This window comes from Corvus moneduloides, chromosome 9 (genome assembly GCF_009650955.1).
Source record: "Corvus moneduloides isolate bCorMon1 chromosome 9, bCorMon1.pri, whole genome shotgun sequence".
Lineage (NCBI taxonomy): Eukaryota > Metazoa > Chordata > Aves > Passeriformes > Corvidae > Corvus > Corvus moneduloides.
In genome coordinates this window covers 17,793,796-17,814,212 of record NC_045484.1, presented here as the reverse complement: position 1 = coordinate 17,814,212, position 20,417 = coordinate 17,793,796, and the positions used below count along the sequence as shown (strand labels likewise).

The 20,417-nt window shown below is 41.7% G+C and overlaps 1 protein-coding gene across 3 annotated transcripts in view; it reads right to left on the bottom strand.

Annotated features, from left to right (window-relative positions):
• Nucleotides 1–9,886, bottom strand: part of COL24A1 (collagen type XXIV alpha 1 chain) — a 127,475-nt gene extending 117,589 nt beyond the window's left edge. For all 3 annotated transcript variants that reach the window (XR_004241841.1, XM_032118331.1, XM_032118332.1), the window contains exons 1-2: nt 9,684–9,886; nt 3,978–4,039 (exon numbers count right to left, since the gene is read on the bottom strand). Coding sequence is in view for 2 of the 3 variants with exons in the window: in XM_032118331.1 (XP_031974222.1) it covers nt 3,978–4,039; nt 9,684–9,739 (118 nt within the window). In the remaining variant the exon portion in view is untranslated. The remainder of the gene's footprint in view (nt 1–3,977; nt 4,040–9,683) is intronic.
• Between the last annotated feature and the right edge of the window lie 10,531 nt (nt 9,887–20,417).

The following is a 20,417-nucleotide window of genomic DNA, read 5'->3' as shown; positions in this document are numbered from 1 at the left end:
GTGAAACACCTATATTAAAAATTACTTGTAGTATCCAATTGTGGATACAAAAATGCTGCTAGCAAGAAATTTTCCTGCTTCTTTATAAGCCCGTGAGATACTTTTCTCTCTCACGAAGATATTAGCAGAGTTCTATAAACTATGAACACCTGTGACCTTGCAAAGCCTTGTTTATGGCACAGTAGAAAAATATTTTGACAATGGATGTTTTAGGATTTTAGCCTATCACCCCAAGGCGTGGCTGATCCTTTGTCCAATTAGACTATGAAGAAAAAAGTCTATAAAAGAGTTTGTAAAATAATTAAATAAATCAATCTTGCTGCACAACTCCTGCCTGCTGGATCTCTCTCCTCCTGCCTACAGCTGCGGGACACAGTAATATCCAATAGTTGCACTGATCAAATAAGCCTGGCTGGGCAGACACAGGCACTTGCTACAGTATTTTGCTGAGGGCACTTTTACTATGGGCATACTTATACTAAGTAAAAAAACCTATTAAATGGCACAACAAAAATCTGGAGTAAAGAAGAAAAGTTAAGAAATTGCTGCTACATTAAAAGAAAAGAGCCACTGAAACAAATGGATGTTTGCACTTTAAGTGGAAAAAAAGGTCCCCTTTCCCAGTTTCCCTTTCTCTGTTTACTGAATGTATTCATAGCAAACTTTAAGAATAGACAGATGTTGGCTTAGTTTCAGTGGTAAATTATGAGAAGTGCCTGAGATTTCCTTGAGAGTGATTTATAAATTGGAACCAAAATATCAACCTGAATGCACTGTACATCTTGAAAATTAATTACACACCTTGTAGTGTTTCTAGTCATGTTTGAGATTCACGGATGGGCCAAGATTATCCTGGCGAGTAGCCAGTGCAGACAGAGGTATGGAGAAAGAATAGTTCTGCAGAAAGTCCTGTGTGTGCCAATTTCTCAAGATGTTTTGCCTCAGAGCAATTAATTTACTATGGCTGTATTTTTATCAGTCAGGCTGATAATAGAGGTCAGGTTATAGTAGAGCTCCGAAGCACAGCGCATCTACTAATGAACCATCACACTTTCCCAGGACCCTGTCCTGCCTGGTCTGCCTGTAGCTCTGGAGGAGAAAGCTGTGCTTGCACTGCCCTTGTGAAGGGAAGCTGGAAAGAAACACAGGTCCTGAGCTCTGGGCAATGCAGTCTTACACATGTAAATAATCCCCAAGGCAGAATACACTGCTCCGCTAATTCTGTGCACTGGCTGGGCCAGCTGACTGCACAAGGAGAACGGCTGCTCGTCCAACCTAAGGTTGTGTCTAAATATCACATCCTAACTTGAAATATTGGGCAAATACTTGTATTTTAAAAATATTTTAATTACATATTTTTATTTTAAAATAGTAATGCATGTGATCTATCCAAAGTATTATAAATTCAAGTATAAAATAAAAAGCCTTAACTGGTTTAAAAGAGTCAGCTTAAAAATTACATTTAGTAGCCTATTGCTACTAAATCTCAAACTGCAAGCAAATTTGCCAGATTTTTGGCAGTTCTGATTTGAAAAGAGAGCATAGTTTAAAAGTTATTAAAAAAAGAAAAATCATCAGCAAGGATGATGAGGAAAAAGACTATTTCCTATTTTTTATCCTGCAAATAGATTTCTGCAAACAATGACAAGTCTTGAGAGAGCTAAACACAAATAAATGTTGTGTGAAAAATGACATCAAAAAAGTAAGTATGAAGTAATTATCCCTTGCTGACTTGCTGCCTGTTAACCCACTGTCAAGCCAAAAGGCTGCTCCAAACTTTTTTGGCCAGTCATTTCACTTCTGGTCCAACATGTATTTTTATTTTAAGGCTTTCAGAAGCTCTTGGCAGCACACAGGATTTTGGGAGCAGGCAACCCTCTCATTCTTCCTCCCAGCATGACAACCACTATTTGCTTTACCTATCAGTCGTCAGTTTTCTTTGTTTACCCATGTCTACAAAACATCTGTCTTCACTTACTGCTTATTCAAGCCATTAGTCCCCCAAATTGTAACAGCTCAACTTCTTGAAGGAAAATTTTTTTGGGGTTTTTGGTGTCAAGCTTTCCTTCCACTTTCTAGGAGAACTTTGAAAATTCACAACCTTCCTGCTTCATGAGGGAAGGCAAAATCTAACACCAGCTTTGGCAAAAAGCCTTCTGACCCTCTTGTGGCACAAAAATAACCCCACAAAGGAATTGGGAAGGGATTAAGGGATTTGACTATTGGATTGTTTCACACACATATTCCATTCAGCCCCTCTTGTTCATTTCCCACGTTCTTCCATACTCACAGCTACTCTGAAGGCAGGATCTCTGAGATACTCTCTCTGTTTCAGCAATCTTAATACATACATTTCTCCCTTTCTCATTTCCAGTGTGGGTAGGGGAAAAGACAAGGGCCATTCATCAATCAACTCCACCAGAACCAAGAGTAATTACTTATCAGATTGCCCATTTTCTAGGTGATGGTGCATCTGGGTACATTAAGGTACCTGGCTGCAACAAATGCTCTCCCGGACACCAGATCAGATGACTGGCATAGGAAAGCCAGCAAGACACATTAATTCTGTGTGTCCTTAAGCCCCACTCAAAGTACTATTCCTAAAGACTGAGACTGTATCTTTACATATATTTCACTGAACATGATTTATAGCAGCATACCAAATCGAACAAGGTGTATCCTCTCAGGTAAAGTGTGAGAAGGGAGAGAAAAGGTTTATTTCTCTGCAGAGGAGGAGGGGGGGCTGGAGGGATGAAGACACTCAAACTGTCACCACACAGCTGTCTCCAGCATCCCTCACCTGCTCCCACTATACTAGGAAGCAGCAAACTGCCTCCCTAAAAAAGCCTCTTCCCTTTCCATCCCTGCAGGCCTGGGACAGGGCAGGCCACACACATCTAACAGTGCTGCCCCTCCTCCAGTGAGAATTGGCTCAGATTATAAAAATCCAGGAAAATCCCATCATCACAAAAGCACATGGGCCCCACTGAGCTGGATGTGCAAAATCAACAACCCATCTTACCAGGCAAGCAGTGGGCAACATTGGAAGGCAAAACTACAAACACAACTGTGGGGGAAGCAAAACAAAAAAAAACACGACTGAAGGAAAAACCAAGCCTTGCCAATCTCTGGGAATGACAAGCAGGAAAAATGCATTGGTGAGAAGAATGGTGGGAGGCTGCTGAGATATCCCAAAGGGCTCTAGCAAAACACTATCAGGAATGAGTCTTGTCTTAACCACGCACCCCATCTGTTTGTATTCAGATGAGTATTTGCAGTTAACACACTCACCCAGCCAAGGATGACCTACTTCGTGCTTCACCTGTACAGCAAAGGACTGGGGTGGATAACTGATGCTGCCACTCTCACGGCAAACAAGAAGTGACTAAATGGCACATTAGCCTCCATCACTTTGGGACCCTTTTATTCCCACAGCAGTCTCCAGAGCAAGCTGCACATCTGGTGCTGTTGTAACAGCTGGCAGATTAAAAAAGAAACTAAAAACAAGACAACCCTATTTCCTCACTAGCATCTGCATCTGAATGCAAAGCCAAATGAATACCAAATTTCACATTTTGCTTTAGTGATGCCAGCCTAGACTAAGCCTTTATTATACACAGTGGTTTGCCTGCACAGCCTTAAGTGCAAAGGTAACCCAGTTATAGCTTGCCACCCCCAAGGACTCCCACTTGCAGTGAAGACACAATCAAAGCCTTTTCACTGTACAAGGCTTCCTTTTTATGAAGAGCTTGCTTAAATATGTAAGCAATTTCATAGACAGAAAATATGAGCAATTTTCAAAAGGTCATCTTTTCCAAACTGGTGCTTTAAACTTTTGCTCTCATTATGCTGTAACTGGTATTTTCTTTAACTCATATGAATTAAGGAACTGAACCTAAGGTCACGAGGAACAACAGCCTTTTATTTTCATCTACTAACAGATTATAGAAATCCTGTTATAAACAAAGCATTCTCACCTTGTTTGGGAACTTGTGCAACACCCACAGCTACACATATTGCAATAAAAAGGAGAGCTTTCCTAAAAGGGAAAGAAAGAAAAAACATGTGAGAAAACATCTACAATTTCAGAACTCCAAGGAATCAGAAACCTTATTCAAGACCCAAATGGCAGGATACCACTGACTTCAGCAAGTCCTGAATCAAAGCCATCACATTGTACAACTTTCCACTGATACTGAGAAGGCGTTTTACACAAAGATCAAGGTTGTGTATACCCTCATAGGCAGCACATATCTTTTACACTGGCTTTTATTAATAAAATGACTGCATCTGCTTTATATTTTCTTGCAGCAGCTTTCAAATATAAATTCTGCTATGTAGTAAATTTCTTCCTGGCAGAAAAAAAAATGTACTGTAAAGAAACCATAAAATAAATGACAAGTTAATTCCTGTAGAGATCATTAGATATTTTTGACCTCCTATCAGTCGTCTCAATAGATCACATCACCTTACCATAAGTGAAAATTTTGTGTCAAACTTGTTTTTGTGTTATAAAGCTTTATCATGCTACAAGCAAGATATGCTCTCAAAAAAGTAAAAAAAATCCCATCACATTTTAGCTTAAAACTCCATGATCAGGTAGAAGTGTGTGATACTGATAGCTATCATAGGCTCACTGTCCTGGTTTCAGCCAGGTAGATAATTTTCTTCTTAGTAGCTAGTGGAGTGTTGTGTTTTGGATTTAGTATGAAAATAATATTGATAGCACACTGATGTTTCAGTTGTTCCAACAAACACATGTAAGATTGATCTAGATTATATGCTCAAAATTTGCTTTAGAAGCATTGAATGTTATACAGAGTACATTTTTACTGTAGTTAAGAACAGACTGCTGTTTTTTACTTAATTATCTTATTAGCCAGATTAACATCTAATCATTCTCTTATCAATGACTGAATCTTTTAATAAATGAGAAATATATTTTCTGTTATTGTTGGACAATCAGGCACGGATGTATGTAACAATTATAGTAACCTCTAACTACTCAGTTCTAAGATGAAATATTTCAAAAATATCAGAAATATAGTTCTGATACTAACTAGTCAGTGCACACTCAAGCCCCAGCTCAACCCTCTTGCTCATTAATTTAGGCAACCTCAGTGATTTCTCATAATATGAAATTCTAGACTGACTGAAAATGTTTCTTGGACTGGGTCAGAGAGCACTTGAGTATCTGGAATCAAGAGTATTTGAAAGTAACAGAGTTGCAACTGAACACCTATAGCTCCATGTCACCTAATCTTGCCAGCTAATTAGTCAGATTTTCACAGGGGAAAAAAAAAAAAAAAAAAAAAGGGCAGGAAGAAAACACTACCATTTTATACAGGAGTATATGGTTTAAACAGAAAGGAAAGGTCCTTCACAGATCTATAAGTACATATGCATACACACATATATATAGCAGTATTTAGTGAAAAGTCCTACTAATTCTTTAAAGGGTTTGGAATTCAAACATTTCAGAAACATCCAAGTGCGTGAAAACCACAGAACAATAACATGGTTTTATCAAGTGGACTTCTATACTGTGAGAGCTTAAATTTTGGCAAATAGAACAAATGAATAACTTAAGGAACAGCAAGGCACGAGAGTCATCATTGCCACTGTAAAACAGTAGATACATCATGTCTCTGAGAAGAAAATGCACAGAACTTATCGGATATTCCAAAATATGCATCAGTGCTTCAGCTCTGATCAGAGGGAGGGAAAGGTGGAAACTATGCCTTACACATCCCAACCTGCTTGTAGGGGCATGTTCTTTAATTAACCACCACTACAGTCCCTAGCTGTTCCTCCCTTCAAGCTTTCTCTGGCTGCAGACATGAAATGTCTACTGGAGTAGTTCTGCCACTCCTAAAAGAGACCTGACACCAACTGTTGTCCAAACAGCACATCCACTACAGGACACTCACTTCAGTTTTTTCAGAGTTCTAAAGAACAGAATTCAAGTTCAAAGTTTCTGCATCACACAATGCATCATCTTTTGATCGAATGAGAAGCTCAGTGACAGGAGACAGCTACACCAGAAAGAAAGTCCATGCATTGCACTGTATCAGCTAAAACTCAGGACAACCCTTTATTTGACTTTCAAAGGTGAAAAATGGATTTGCAATTAAAAATCACATAAAGTATTTTAGCTGCCTACAAAATAAGGATGCTCAAAGAATGCCGAACCCCAAAATTCAAAGATGATTCCTCTAATAGTTACAACAGCCTCTTCTACTACACCAGCCAGGTGCAAAGCTGTGCATGTCAGGTATCTGCCTCTGTCACCTCCCAGCAAACATTGTAGGAAAGCAAGAAATTCCAAAATGTTCCCATTACACAGCTGTAAATTACACAGATGTAACTGGATATACAGAAACACTTAGTGAGAAATAAAGACAAATGTCTGGCTTACACAGTGCTCTCCAGTTAATTTCAAGAACAGATGAGTGATCAGCTAAGACAAAAAACAGGGACCAGAGACAACCATAGGACTGGGGATCCTCTAACACGTGAGAAAAGTGAGACTTCCTTCGATCTTTTTTCACAAGTAAAGTTTTTTGTAAATGAAACCATGTGCAACCTAATTCATGCAAACCCTCGCTCTTGGTTGAGATCACTACTCTGTATATTTGCAGATCAGTCAGTTCTCAGTCTTCACTCTCACACCAGGCTCCCTACTGTGTGTTGGCTTGACCCATCATCTGCCATAGCTGCATGGAACTTAGCTCCTTGTCTTGGCCAAGTCCACAACTCTTGGAGATGTTGGGACATGCCAGTAGAAAAATGCAGAATCATGTGGCATGGAAGACTTCAGCTGACTCAAATGCTGGCTATTTTTTCCCCATTTAATATCACACATGAAGCTGTTCCAACACCTAGGCTTTAGGGCATAGCCAAAGGGTATCTCTTAAACTTCCTCCCCTTTTCCTACCTTTTCATCCTCTCTATTTAACATGCAAGTATAAGCTGAGAGCCACTATTTAATCATTTTGGAGGAAGACACTACCAAATGTGATTGAGCTAGTCTACCACTAAAAATGGAGTTTATCTTCCTGATAATCTTTGCCATCTTGTGGCCATTTGCCTCTTCCTACAGAGTGGACAGCAACTATCTGTGGGGGGTTTTTGCATTAGGGGTGATGGATGGATGAGAAAACTGATAAGCTTCAAAGCAATTTATGGCAAGCTACAATGAAAAATTCTACCCTCTGAAGACTACTCAGCAGCATACAGAGCTCAGGTTTGGTCAGTGCACAGCATTATCCTCTTCATTCCAGCATAGTTTCCTAAATCTCAAGTTTAAAGGAAGAAATACCACTAGCTGGCTGCTAGAGAAGACAAGAAAACTCATTCCCAGTATGACTGCCCCAGGAGCATTCAGCCCTGCACTCACCAGGGATGGTGGTTTAAACACCAGCACCTGCCCCACATACATTCCTTCACTGGATCTGTCTGAGGACTGCTGAGGAGAACGGCCCAGTCTGGTTCCATCAAGCCTAAGAAGGGCTTTGGAAAGGTCACAGCACCCTGTGGACAGAGATGCTCTGGGCCTCCCAAAGACCTCAAGCTCCTATAAACTTTATCTTTCAAGATGTGAAGAGAAAGATAACTTTCTTTGCTGCTATAATGAAATTAGCCAGCAGGTCCAGTGCTGCTGTCCCAAATTTAGAAGACCTACTAGCAACAGAGTTTGTGGGGACACAGCAGCCTGCAAAGCCTCTTCGGTGTGACAGTCACATGCCCTTTGGTCACAGATGGCACCATGCAATTAGCCAGCAAGGGGGAAGCTCCTGAATTCTTTGCCAGATTTCCCAATTTGAATGAATGGGAAAAGGGAGAGATACAGGATGAGGTGAGAGGTAGAGGGGCAGTGGCCTAAGAAGAGTTCTACAACAGGGCTAGGGTTCAGAGAGAGGAAATTCCCTGCCTGGTGGCCCAGACATTCTTTGGACAGCATCTGGCTTAAAATGAGAAACTACCACATTCAAAAGAACAGTCAACTCTGTTAGTATTCCTAAAAGAAAAAAAAAAAAAAAAAAAAGAAAAATATGTGATTACAACAGTTTTATGAGTAAATCTCTGATTGCTTACACTAGTTCTCTTCTCCAGATAGCATACGCTCTTTTGTTCTGTATTAAGGCAAAAGTATACAGTTTAAATTCCCACTCATGTGAAACACTCTTCTTTCACAGGGTTTGTCTCTGTATATTTTGTAGATCGTTCTCCAAACGTTCTACAATTTGATGCTTGCAAGAAACAAGGGTGACACAAGTCTGTTCATACTTTAAAACTAAATATTCAGTCAATAAAAGGGGTGAGAGATTTAGAAGTCATGCAACTCCTTTATTTATTTAACCTGCAGAGACATCCCTATACAGGCCTGACCTAATGGCATTTCAACAAAAAAGTGGTTGAAGTTGCAAGGGGTTTCTTGGGTTGACATATGCTAAGGAAACCTGATCCTTTTGCAAGGAGTTCTGGTTTCCTAATACAGGCAAGTGACCAGGTTGTTTCCTCTCTAGGTAAGTAAATTAGGTAAACATTATAGAAGCATATAGATATATGCTCTGAAGCTTTCTCAGATTTTGAACTTAAGTAAACTGCATCTCTGCTACTGTAGATCTTTCCTGTAATGCAATGTATGTTTCTCCATCAGCAATATCCCTTTACAGATTTCAGATAAAACAATTCTTTTAAATTGCATTTAGACAATTCCTAAAGAAGTCCCAAAGACACAGCCATTAAACACAGATCTCCTGGGAAGGCCACCTTCAGGCAGCCCCTTAACTGCTCACAAGCATTCAAGTACACCCAGATTATACACTAGGTGCACTTTAGCAGCATAATCCTCACTACAACACTAAACAAAGTCTTCTGTCCCGCTCAGAGTGCTCAGTAAACTTAAGACACAGCCAGAACAAAATAAGCACTTTACAAAGAGTGACACATACTAGTAACCTCTCTAATACCATTACAGCTATCATAAATTCACAGCCATCTTACCTAGGCTGCTTTCAGGTAGGGAGCAGAGCGCTACCTTTGCAGCACAGGTGGGGTGCATTAGAAATACCTCAGCCAATTGCAAAAACGTGAGTACAGAGCAGCTCATCTGGCTATCTCTATTATTAAGAGAGTAGCCTTAGCTCCTTAACGTAAATTCTACAGGTTTTTTTGTTTGTTGGTTTGCTGCGTGTTACTAGCTAGGTACCAAAGGGGCGCACGAGCTGCCAGGCTACTGGGGGCACTTGGGCACGCTGCTCCCCGCGATCCGCGTTCCACCTAGGGGATCGGGGGGTACTGGTTCTCCCCGGGAACACCAGAGCCAGGCTGCCCGGTGTGGGCTCGGGCGGGGGAAGGACGACACGAGGGCGCTGGACGGCACGGGGCACATCCAGAACGACACGGGGTGCGGAGGAGAGAGACCGAAGTGCCAGCGGTACAGGCGGTCTCCGTCCGGGCAGCCAGAACCCCGCCGGTCCGCCGGGGGCACCCGGGACCCCGTGGGGTTACGGCTGGCCCTCGGAAGGTACGGCTGGGGACGCTGCCCGCCGGGATCGTCGTTCCTTGCCCGCGGTGGGAGCCGAGCCGAGCCGCAGCCCCATCCCCATCCCCTGCCCGGCCCCGCGGCGGAGTGGCGGTGCGGTGCGCCCCGTCTCGCCGCGCCGGCTCCCGCTTACGTTTGTGCCGCGGGAGAGATGCATCCTCGCCTTGTCCTCTCGGCTCCCAAATGCATTTGTATGCATTTGCCCGGGCAGCGGAGATCCGAGGGAAAGCCGAGCGCCGCGCCGCCGCAGGGTCAGCTCCTGTCCATGAAAGCCCGCCGGCCCCGAGGTCTCCGCCGAGCTCCGCGCAAGCCCGAGGGCGGCCCGGCCGCGTACAGCCCGCGGGGGCGGGCGCGGCGGGTGGGGGGGGGCGCCGGGGGCCGGGCGGCGGGGGCGCCCCGCGGCTGCCCGCGGAGTCCGGCGGCGGAGCGGCGCTGCACCGCCTGCCCCGGCACCGGCGGAGCTCCCGCCCGCCGCGGTGTTGAATTTCAGCGCTGGCTGCCTGGCGATTACATCAGCACACACGGCCCCCGGGGCGGGCCGGGCCGCGGCCCCGCATGGTGCGCGCTGCCCCGCGCCGCTCTCCGGGCGCCGACCCGCACCCGGAGCCAGCCCCGGAGCCGGGCGAGCCGGCCCGCGCCTGGAGCCGCCGGCGCGCAGTGCCGAGCCCGGCCCCGCCCGCGCCCAGGTGCGGCGGCAGCGCCGGGACAGGTGATGCCCTCAGTGCAGCCGGAGGGCGAGAAAAGCCTTCGGCTGCCGCTGGGCTCCAGCTGGGGAGACTCGGCAGGAAGCTGCAAGTTAAATTAAATCTGAGGACGGGCGGGGAGAGATGATGAAACGATCTAAAGAGAAAAAGCTGAGTGCGTTGGACGTTTTGTATCTCTAGTATAATTGGAGTTGGGTCTAGAAATCCTTCCTCTGAAAAATGTTTGAGTAGCAGATGTAGTTTAGTAGCATTACAATGCCGAAGAAATATGATACCCTTCACTGTCTTCCTAGAGAGACAAAGGTCTTTTTAGCTTTAGTTTCCAATTTTCTTACCTCGTCCCAGTAACACAGCCTAATCAAACTTTATCCCGTAAGACATCTTTATGCAAACTGTCACTAAAAACAAACACGGTAGAGTTAAACAATACCAGACGTTGCAGTACACACTGTACAGCAAACACGTGGTCAAGTCCTGCAGCCTTACTTAGGCAAAACTTCCATGGACTTCAGAAGAAATTTGATGTGAATTAGGGTTATGGTACTTGTCTCTTACTGGGTGCTACAAGAACAAAGATTTCTCATCATACAAATACCTTCATCACATGCAGCAAATGCTTTCCGGTCGTGGGTAAGTTGAAGAACGATGTCATGAAATAAAACCAAAGATATTCCTAAACAGCAGAAAATAATAGAAGTACTAAAACAAAAAGGCTGTAAAAGACAAAGATTTTATATTGTTGTCATTAAGGGTGCCCCTTTTTGCTGAGAAGGACTTCTCTGGGTGACCCAGGTAGCCAGCAACTGGCAAAAAGATGGAGGGAAAATTTTTGAGGGAACCAAGAGCAAACGTAAGATGCTGAATTTTATTGGGGATAAGAGGCCAAAGTTAGAGGGGAGAAAGTTATTTTTAAACAATGCAGCAGAGTGTTTGATTTCACATTCAAATTAATTTTCAGTACCTTAAATCATTCAGAAACATAAGATGCTGAATTTTATTGGGGATAAGAGGCCAAAGTTAGAGGGGAGAAAGTTATTTTTAGACAATGCAGCAGAGTGTTTGATTTCACATTCAAATTAATTTTCAGTACCTTAAATCATTCAGAATTTGAATACTCCCATAGACTATGACAGAATTTCCTATTTACTTCACTTTTTGAAAGCCAAAGGTAAAAGCTGACAGCATTTTACTTTCTTGTCTATGCACCTTACGTTGGTCATATTGACAGCAAAACGGAAAAGCAAAATGTGAAAATGTGTATTTTCACTGAAGAGAACATGATGTCTGTCCAGGCAGATATTGGATGCTTCTGCAATAAAGTATTTATTGTTTTAAATCACACTTGAATGGCTTCCAACAATGGAAGTATTATATTTCATTTAGGTTTTGTTTATCAGCATTACAATGAACAACCACACGTGCATTACTGATTTGGTTGGGTGCCTTTCCCTGAAATCTATCAATCTCTTAAATAAGACATCTTGTATGAAGTAGACAAGTAACTTCTTAACTCTTTAGCATCAGCATTAGGGATATTATGGAGAGAATTCTTCCCTGAGGGTGACCCTGGATAAATCCTGCCCTTGTTGCTGTGCACATCAACGAGTACAGGAGCCATCCTGCAGCATCTCCAGATGGGCTGGGGACATCACATGCAGAGATCTCCCTTTCCAGCAGCATTTGCACTGCAGAAGGCACAACTTGAGATTCTTGCCAGCTGCACACACAGGGTGAAATTAAAGCTTGCTGACCCTGATTATGCAGTTACTTAAGACATTATAAAGTCTAAAAATTAGCATTGGTTATTCAGTTTTCTATATTCAAATCTACCAAATTAATTTCACAAAGTAGGATTCAACTTCTTGTTGGCACTTTGCTCCTTGTGTCCTTGTTACAACCCCTGCTTGGGTTAAACGCAGCCTTTAGGCTGTTTGGACAGGTTCTTTGGCCATGGAGAGGCACAGGCCAGGGGCAGGGCTACCTGAGCCCTTCTGTTGCCTCACGGCACGCAGCTCACTCATCTCTGAGTCACGTACCCACAAATGGGTCAGGAATGTGCTAGGGATGCTCCTTCTTCCCTTCTCTGTGCCCCTCTACCTGAAAGCTCTTGCACTTCTGTTTTTTGAGAAGTGACTGATGTTATTCTTCATTTCAGTTGCTTTCCTTCCATAGTAGCACCCTACAGAGCTGCTTCTCTTTAAAGCTTCATGGAAAAATCAGTACCACTTCTATTCTTACACTTGCTTCTTCCAAGTGTTCTTACAGTCTAATAAGAAAACTGACTATGTTTAAAGCTATCAGATTTCCTGTGTTTATTTCCAGAGCTATATATAGCAGTCTGTATGCTTGCACACATGTAAGACATGGTCAAACTCTAAACCTATTAGCACTTATTGCAACACAGTGATGCTGGAGTTTCATTTCCTATGGCAAATGTCCTGAGATCCCATCTTTCCACGTCTGCTATCTCCTGCTTGTCCACAGCCTATCTCCAATTTATCATCTTTCCAAGTAAACTCAGGGATTACCGAAATACAAAATTAATTCTTCCGGGATATCACTTCTTGCCTTTCTGATACGATTACAAGCTTTCCTTGTGTTTGTTTGCACCTTTTCCAGCAGCTTTTTCCTTCTTTCCTGATCTGACTTGCTCATCTGTCACTCCAGATTACAGTTGCTGAGTTCCAGCTGTGCTTTGGGGCACAAAACAGGAGCTACTCTTAAACAGTGTAAGTGATGAGGAAAATGGTTCCTATCTGTGATTCGCCTTCCAGAAAATGTACGGGAGAGTGCAAGGGTTTTGCCAGAGCCTAAAAATAAAGGAAAAAAAAAAGAATTTGAAGGAAAATGTGTGAAATGGGAATGTGAGGACTGAGTGTTGGAGCCTGAACTTTATCCCTCTGCAACTGGGAGGAGCTTTGCCTTTGACTTGAGTAGGAGCAAAATGGGACCCACACAAGTTTCCTGGTACTGTCCCAAAATTAGGAATTTTTGGCAGAAGATCCATGCTGCTATTGAGTTCCTTTTGGAGAGCTGATTTTCTCCGCACACCACAATATATGGTGTTAGGCTACGTACCAAAACTGCTGGAACCTAGTTCAGCAAAATTGTTTAGAATTGTCTGTGGCAGCCAGAAAAAAATTTAACACATTGTTCTGGTTAAAGAAAGTTACCAAGTTATCAAATGTGATTAAGAAATACAAGAAATGGAAAAGCTTACAGCATGTCTTTGACAACAATTGGCTAAAGTTGAAGAAAGGGGGACTCCAGGTCTGAAACCATCAGACTTGCCTATTCTTTGTAGAAAATAAAAGAAATTGTTATGACCAGCTTTTTTCTTCTCTCTCTAGTTATGCCTGTTACCTTCTGAGAGTTTTGAATATGCCAGAAATCTGGAAATGCCTTTAAAGAGCACAGCTGATAACTATTTGGATTAATCCTATCCCTTCTAATTTCCAACTAGGAAACTAAAGAGAAAATGAACATCAATTTACATTCTGAAGCATTCAGAGTGAAGAGGATTTTCTTGCCTTACAAGACCAACACACAAAAACCTGTGAGGGGAAGGAGCTGAGAGACAAAAGGAGAGATGCTGTGAGTACAGGAGACTAAAGGTCCTGGCATATAGAGCAAAAAAATGGCATGGCAGAGTCAGGACTGACAAAAATGCCAAGCCACAAATAACTATATAGACTAGTGAGATTCTTTAAAATACTTAGTTAAAGCAAACAAGGGACTATATTCAGCCAGGAGCAAGAAACAGAAGAGAGTCTTAGTGAACCGCAAGACAGGGTAGAGACTCCAGACTACAAGACTCCAGTGGCTCCAACTGAAAGGTGTCCCACTGAAGCCAAGATACTTGCAATTGTTTACAAGTCCAGGTATTACCCACTTTGGAAAGTCACTGCTATAGCAGAAACCCATCATGAAGCAGAATAAAAGTTCACATGGAGGGAGCTCAAACAGGCAGCTGAAGCAAAGCCTTCTGGAGGAATAACCACACACAGAGCCTCTGAAAAGCTGTGACATCTTGTTCCAGTGATGGCACATCATATGCCATACCAAGAATGCAGAGAAGCCTAGCCAAACACACAAGAAACATTAAAGGAAGAGAGGAGCCTCAGAAACAGTTATTAGGAAAGTAATAAGGGAACACAAAGTACAAGAGCAAGAATGTATAACTAGGGGACCATGGGAACAGCTCTTCAAATGAGAAGACTCTAATTACCAAATAGGCCAAAATGCCAAGAGAGAAGCACAGTAAATTTCCACGTTAAAGTGGGTCTCTGGAGCCTAAGAACAACTGGTGAAACTAAAACCAGGAGGAGTTAGGGAAAACCCAGTGACTTTCATTTTTGGTTAATCTTTATCCCATCACAGATTGAGTATTTTGCCATCCAGGCAGGAAGCGGAGACACCCACTCCCAACAGGCACGAGGACATATGAGACATGAGATATTTTCCAGGATACTCATTGAACTGAAAAACCCCTTGCAAGCAAAGTCCATAAACATGACTAAGGGTCTGATTCCTACCATCCTACTGATTCCTACTGGTGTGTGCTGAGAGACACAGAGCAAGATGGGCCTCAGCAGGTGTGTTTAAGGAGCATTTCCCCACCAGTATGGTGGCTGTAACATCCTGCCATGGACGTTCAGGAAACTTGACAGGGTCCCCTGCATTAGGGCTTCCTCAGCAGGTCTCCCCAAAGCCTCCTGTCCACAGCAGGAGCCTTTCCCAAAGGGTCCTGTTTTTTTGTCATGGTATAGATCTTGCAGTAACCGTCAGTAAAAGGAAGTAAACGACTATTTCTGTAAAAGAATATGTAGTTGGCCTAGGTAAAAAACCCACAAGTTTATAGTACCCAAGAACACTTACTTAACCTCCTTGGTAGTGCTCTGTAGTGCCCTTTCACACTGGAAGGATGGGTCAAAAAACCCTTTGAGACATCATGTAGGATATCTTTCTGCAGGCTCAGATCTGCATGTATTTCCTGAAAACCATTCTCTGCAAAATAAAAATGGAACCCCTTTGGGGAGAAACCATCCACACTCAGATGTTGCTCGTAGCTGGCTAGCAAAATCTCATCAGAACTAAAAATTGCTCACACATCTGGAAGAATCAGGGCAGTCATCTGAGAGGTATTCATTCCCAAGCCACAGAGAGCTCTGCATTAGGCCAGTGCTTTTTGAAGACATTCCCTTACTTTTCTCAGCAGCTGTGGGAGATGCTTCATTCCGCAGTTCATCAGTCCTAGAAAAGCCTTTCCTGATCATCTTTACTTCCAGCCCTGGGGCTCCATGGGTTCTCTCACTGCTGCCCTGCAGCCAACAATACGTGCTCCTTCAGCAGTAACTAAAATACAGTGTTAGGTTGCTTCTGCAAAATTAGCTTCTCACAACAGCAAGGGGTGTTTGCAGAAGCCTTGGGCCTCTACCTTTTCACCTGATGAGAGGTGATATATTGGTGCTTAGTGGCTAACATCATGTTAAATCTCTGCCTTGGAATAAGAAGGCTTGTTGTCACATTAGAAATCTTATCAGCATTTTCTCACCAATTATAAATGCAGAAAATTCCATGAGACTCCTGCTTATGACCTTCAAAATGATACAAAATAGACTTGTGGCTGTCTCAAACAAATATACTTCCCCTGCTCAAACTTTAAAACTGAGAAATCTAATACTATGAATAGTTTGAACTCCATTTTCTGGAAGTAAGAAATTCAATTGCAAGACATAAATAATTTGATCAATTTCACCCAGTTGTTCAACCATTAACAGTTAATGATTTCTCTGATGTGTCAGAAAGTTTCCTCAAGCTTCCCACCAATCCTCTCTAGTGGTTTTTAAATGTCCTGAGTCTTTTGACACACAGCCTACCTAAATCACGTGGAACAACGGCATAATTTAAAACTGACAATTGTTGATGACATTCAACAAAACACGAGTTTCCAGACTATTTCCAGGCAAGCATTAATATTATCAATGAAAACAGAAATTGTAGTACTTCCCAATTCTGTTGTGTCTCACATGAGTAAGTCATCATCAGACATCTTCAGTACTCTTTAACTCCCAATAAAGGAGAAAAAATGTGGCTTATTGTTGTCTGGTTTCTTGGAATCTCTGGACTTAAGAAAGCAAAAAGTATTGTCAATAACAACATGGTATTTTTGTATGAGGAACATTTGACTTTCAAATTAAGAATTTTAGATCAGGCATGTATAACGCAGGAAAAAAATTTCTACAGAAAAAGATTTTAAGTTGATTGCTTTTTCTGAAAATACCAGACAGATGAAAATGTGGAGTCCAAGACAAAAATACACTGGCACTAACTTCAATGCTGATATTTTTACAATAGTTATATAATTAATTTTTGTAAATCCCTTACAGCTGTACCACCAGTATAGTATAGTATTTTTAATAGGCTGTTTCATCACTTTGTTTTTAGAGATGAAAAATGATCATGTTTTCTAAAATTGATATGTGAGGAGGAACTACTGTTGCGGGAAAGTAAAGGACTAAGTCTTTCACCAGGCACAGAATTATTTCAGATAACCCTTACACCTCCTCCTCCCCACTCATGTAATGTAAGAAACCGAATAAAATCCTCCTATAAACACACTTAAAAATAAAAAATTAGGAAAAAAAAATGAATACATCTGACAGATGAGCCTTTTTTTTTCTGCTGGGATCAAAGAAGTTCATTAAGCCAGATGTGCCTGGATTATGCTTATTACTGAGAGCCATAAAAACCTCATGGTTGTTTAGTTATCCAGTGTTGGCTTAGACATAGTCAGAAGTTGGACAGCAGATGAGTAACTGCACCGTGTTGACCCAAACACACATGCAACAGTTTAATGAATTAACTTCTTCAGAGCTGAGAAGTTCAGAACTCATCAAAGAATCTGCATTAATTTTTGTTTGCAACCTCACATTGCACACTGGAGTCCTTACAGGGTTCTGGATTACTTTTCACGGGCTCCAACCTTCTTCTGGTGCGCCAGGTCCTCCAGATGGGTCTTGCACCTTAGTACCTCCAGGAAGTGTAGGGGGGAAACCTGCAGCATCTCTCCCGGATGGAAGTGAGCTGCTGCTCTTTGAAAGGCTCCCAACCTGCATGAGTTGTAATGGCAAGGCAAGAGACATTGGGCTGGCACAACCATGCTACACCACCAGACTTCAGCCGTTGTCTTTGAAGCAGGAGATGCTAAACCTTACTTCAGTCTCTGTTTTCAACCACATACACAATATACTCTTTATTTCTCTTCAGAAGCTACTGAGGCTGCTTAAAGTTTTCTGAACTATCCAGCCTAGACAGCCATTCACACAGATCAAAACGTAGACATCTCTAAAACTAATAAGAGAGAAAAAAGTTCATAAAAATTCTACAGTGTATTATTTTTCTATTTTATAGTTTGGGGCTCACCTTTTTGTCTTGAGTACTTATGATAATAGAATGTGCATACGAAAAATAGCGTTTATGGCTATCAGATGTTCAGCTTTAAAGTGGTCAGCCAACACATGCAAGCTGGCTGCCCTTTTCCAAAGATAAATACTCTCTCTTAATAGCACACCTCCAATGATTCAATGTTATGTATGCAAATGTAAAAGCATTCTGATGTACCTGTTGGAAAAAAATAGATTTTAATAAAAATTCTCATAAAAATTAGTATTTTTGTATCTCAGAAATTATTCTATAGTTTAAGGACCCATTAAGTTGGACAAATATCACTCAATGTTTTTACAATATTTATACCATTCTTGTAGTGACCCTAGGCTTAAGGAAATAATTTTCTAATCAATAATATTTTACAAGTGTTTTTGCTTGTTTGTTTTTGCTTGGGGTTTTGTTATTTACTGTTAAATTTGGGTCAGTTCATTTGGAGTATTCATAGACCCTATGTTTGTTAAAGCAGACTCCTGAGCAAAGAATGGCAATTAAACAGCGTTAAATCTTTTTAACAAAAGTAAAAAAAAAAAAAAAAGCCTCTCTTAAATTCATCTGGATATTTCAGTGACATTTCTTTATATGAACATAACTTTCATTTTCAGAAATATCATCTATACCAGGTCCAGTTTACTTCAGCAAAATTCCAGTAACTGTCAAATGCACCCAGGGGTTTTATGCTGTGACATGGAAGAAGAGCATTTCACAAGTGCCTTTGACAGCCAGCAGCAGCTCTTTGCCTCCTCTCAAAGGAGACATCATCTTTTTAGAGGATGGAAAAGGTTTTGAAGGCCTTTGGTTTAACAAGTTCAGTAATAACTTACTTTTGGGCTTCATATGGATTTCTGTAAGAAACCATGTGTGCTAGTTACTGCCAGGCAAACACACTCTTGTCCTACACATAGAACTGGAGATGATACGGTAATCCAAAGAAACGAAGACATGCATCTGTTTTAAGATCATTCTATTATCCTTATGATACTTTTGAGGAAATGCTGGTGCCAGCAGGAGCAGTAAAAGTCTGATCCCTGCTGTCAGACTGTCATCAAGAAGAATCTAAGTGGCACCGAAATGTCCAGTTCTGGGGCCCTCACTTCAAGACAGACATCAAGGGGCTGGAGTCTCAGAGAAGAGCAGTGGAGCTGGGGGAGGGTCTTGAGCACAAGTCTAATGAGGAGTAGCTGAGGAAGCTGGGGGTGTTTGGGCTGAAGAAAAGGAGGCTCAGGGGGAACCTCCTTTGCTCTCTATAGCTGCCCGAAAGGAGGATGTCGTGAGGTGGTCATGGTCTTCTTCTACTGTGTCCTAAGTGAAAGGATGAGGGGAAATGGCCTTAAGTTGCACTAGAAGAAGTTCAGATTGGATATTAGAAAAAACTTTTCATTGAGAGTGATTAGGCATTGGAATAAATTGCCCAAGGATGTGGTGGGGATCACTATCTCGGGGAGCATTATTTCACTTAGAAGTCTAACAGGAAAAAAAAAATCTAATCATCATTTTGCATATCAGCAGGTAACATATTACTCCAGATTTGTAAATAAATTTAACAGAATAGTTATCAAGGAAGTAATTGCTAAGACTGACAGTTGCGTCCTTGTTAATGTTAGGGGATTTATTTTCCATTCTTTCCTATGCCCTTCCAGTCCAGCTACTTCCCTCATTTGACAGTCTTCCATAAAGACACTGAAGAAAATGATACCACAAGGCATGTGGAGGAGGGAGTGTTTACAAAACATATAAATAGACTGTGCTGTATCCAGAATAATTAGCTGTAAGCAAAGTAATAAAAAATGTGGAGAACTTACAAGTATGCCAGATGATTGAAAATCCAAGATTTACTCAGATGTTAGGGAGAGGTTGCATGCTGTGAGCACATAGGATAAAAGCCACTGCATAATTTGGGGCAGGGAAAGTAAGCAATGAGCTACATTCAGAGCAAATGCATGTAATACATCTGAAATATCCATCGAGCTAGATGTTAAATTTAGCTCATGGCCCTAAAAATACATTTCTGCAATCTTATGCACAATGTTCAATGAAGGATGCATTTTCCAGGCTGTTTACTGAAAACTGAATTATTCTGAAATAAGAGCTTTAAAAGCCTTAGAATTCTTCAGAACTTTGCCAATGCAATTACAGCTACTGGGGAGAATTATTTAAAAAAAACCCAGTAAGCACTGAAAGTATACCTCACTTCTATTGTGTGAGAAGCTAGGTCTCAGTGAAAAACCCTGTCCCTCCTTGCCCCCTGCTGTTATGTTTTAAAAATTAATGCAGGACTCCATCAGATCAATGTTTATTTCAGACAGGGAGTTTTTGGCTGAGCTGTAGCTGATGTCTTTGGCATGCTTTAAGTAGTTTATCAGAATGAATCACCTGCTTTGGTCATACCACATTTCATTGTTGTCTCTTGTTTGGAGAAGTAATGTGTAACAAGGGAACCTTTAAGAATTCAGTCTTCAGTTTGGGAGATACTTACATGTACTCATGCTGTGATATGTGACTTCAGTCCATTAAACAGCAGCAACCCTGAACTCACAAACTCCATAAACATACCTCCCTGATTTACCTCCTATAGCCTAAAATAATAACTAATCATCTCACCTTGTGTTTCCCAGAATAACATAATACAGAACAAATCCTCAATGGAATAATTTAAACCATTTTGTTTTACTAAGGGTCTCAATGCATGATACTAAAAGGAGCCTGCAGCACTTTCT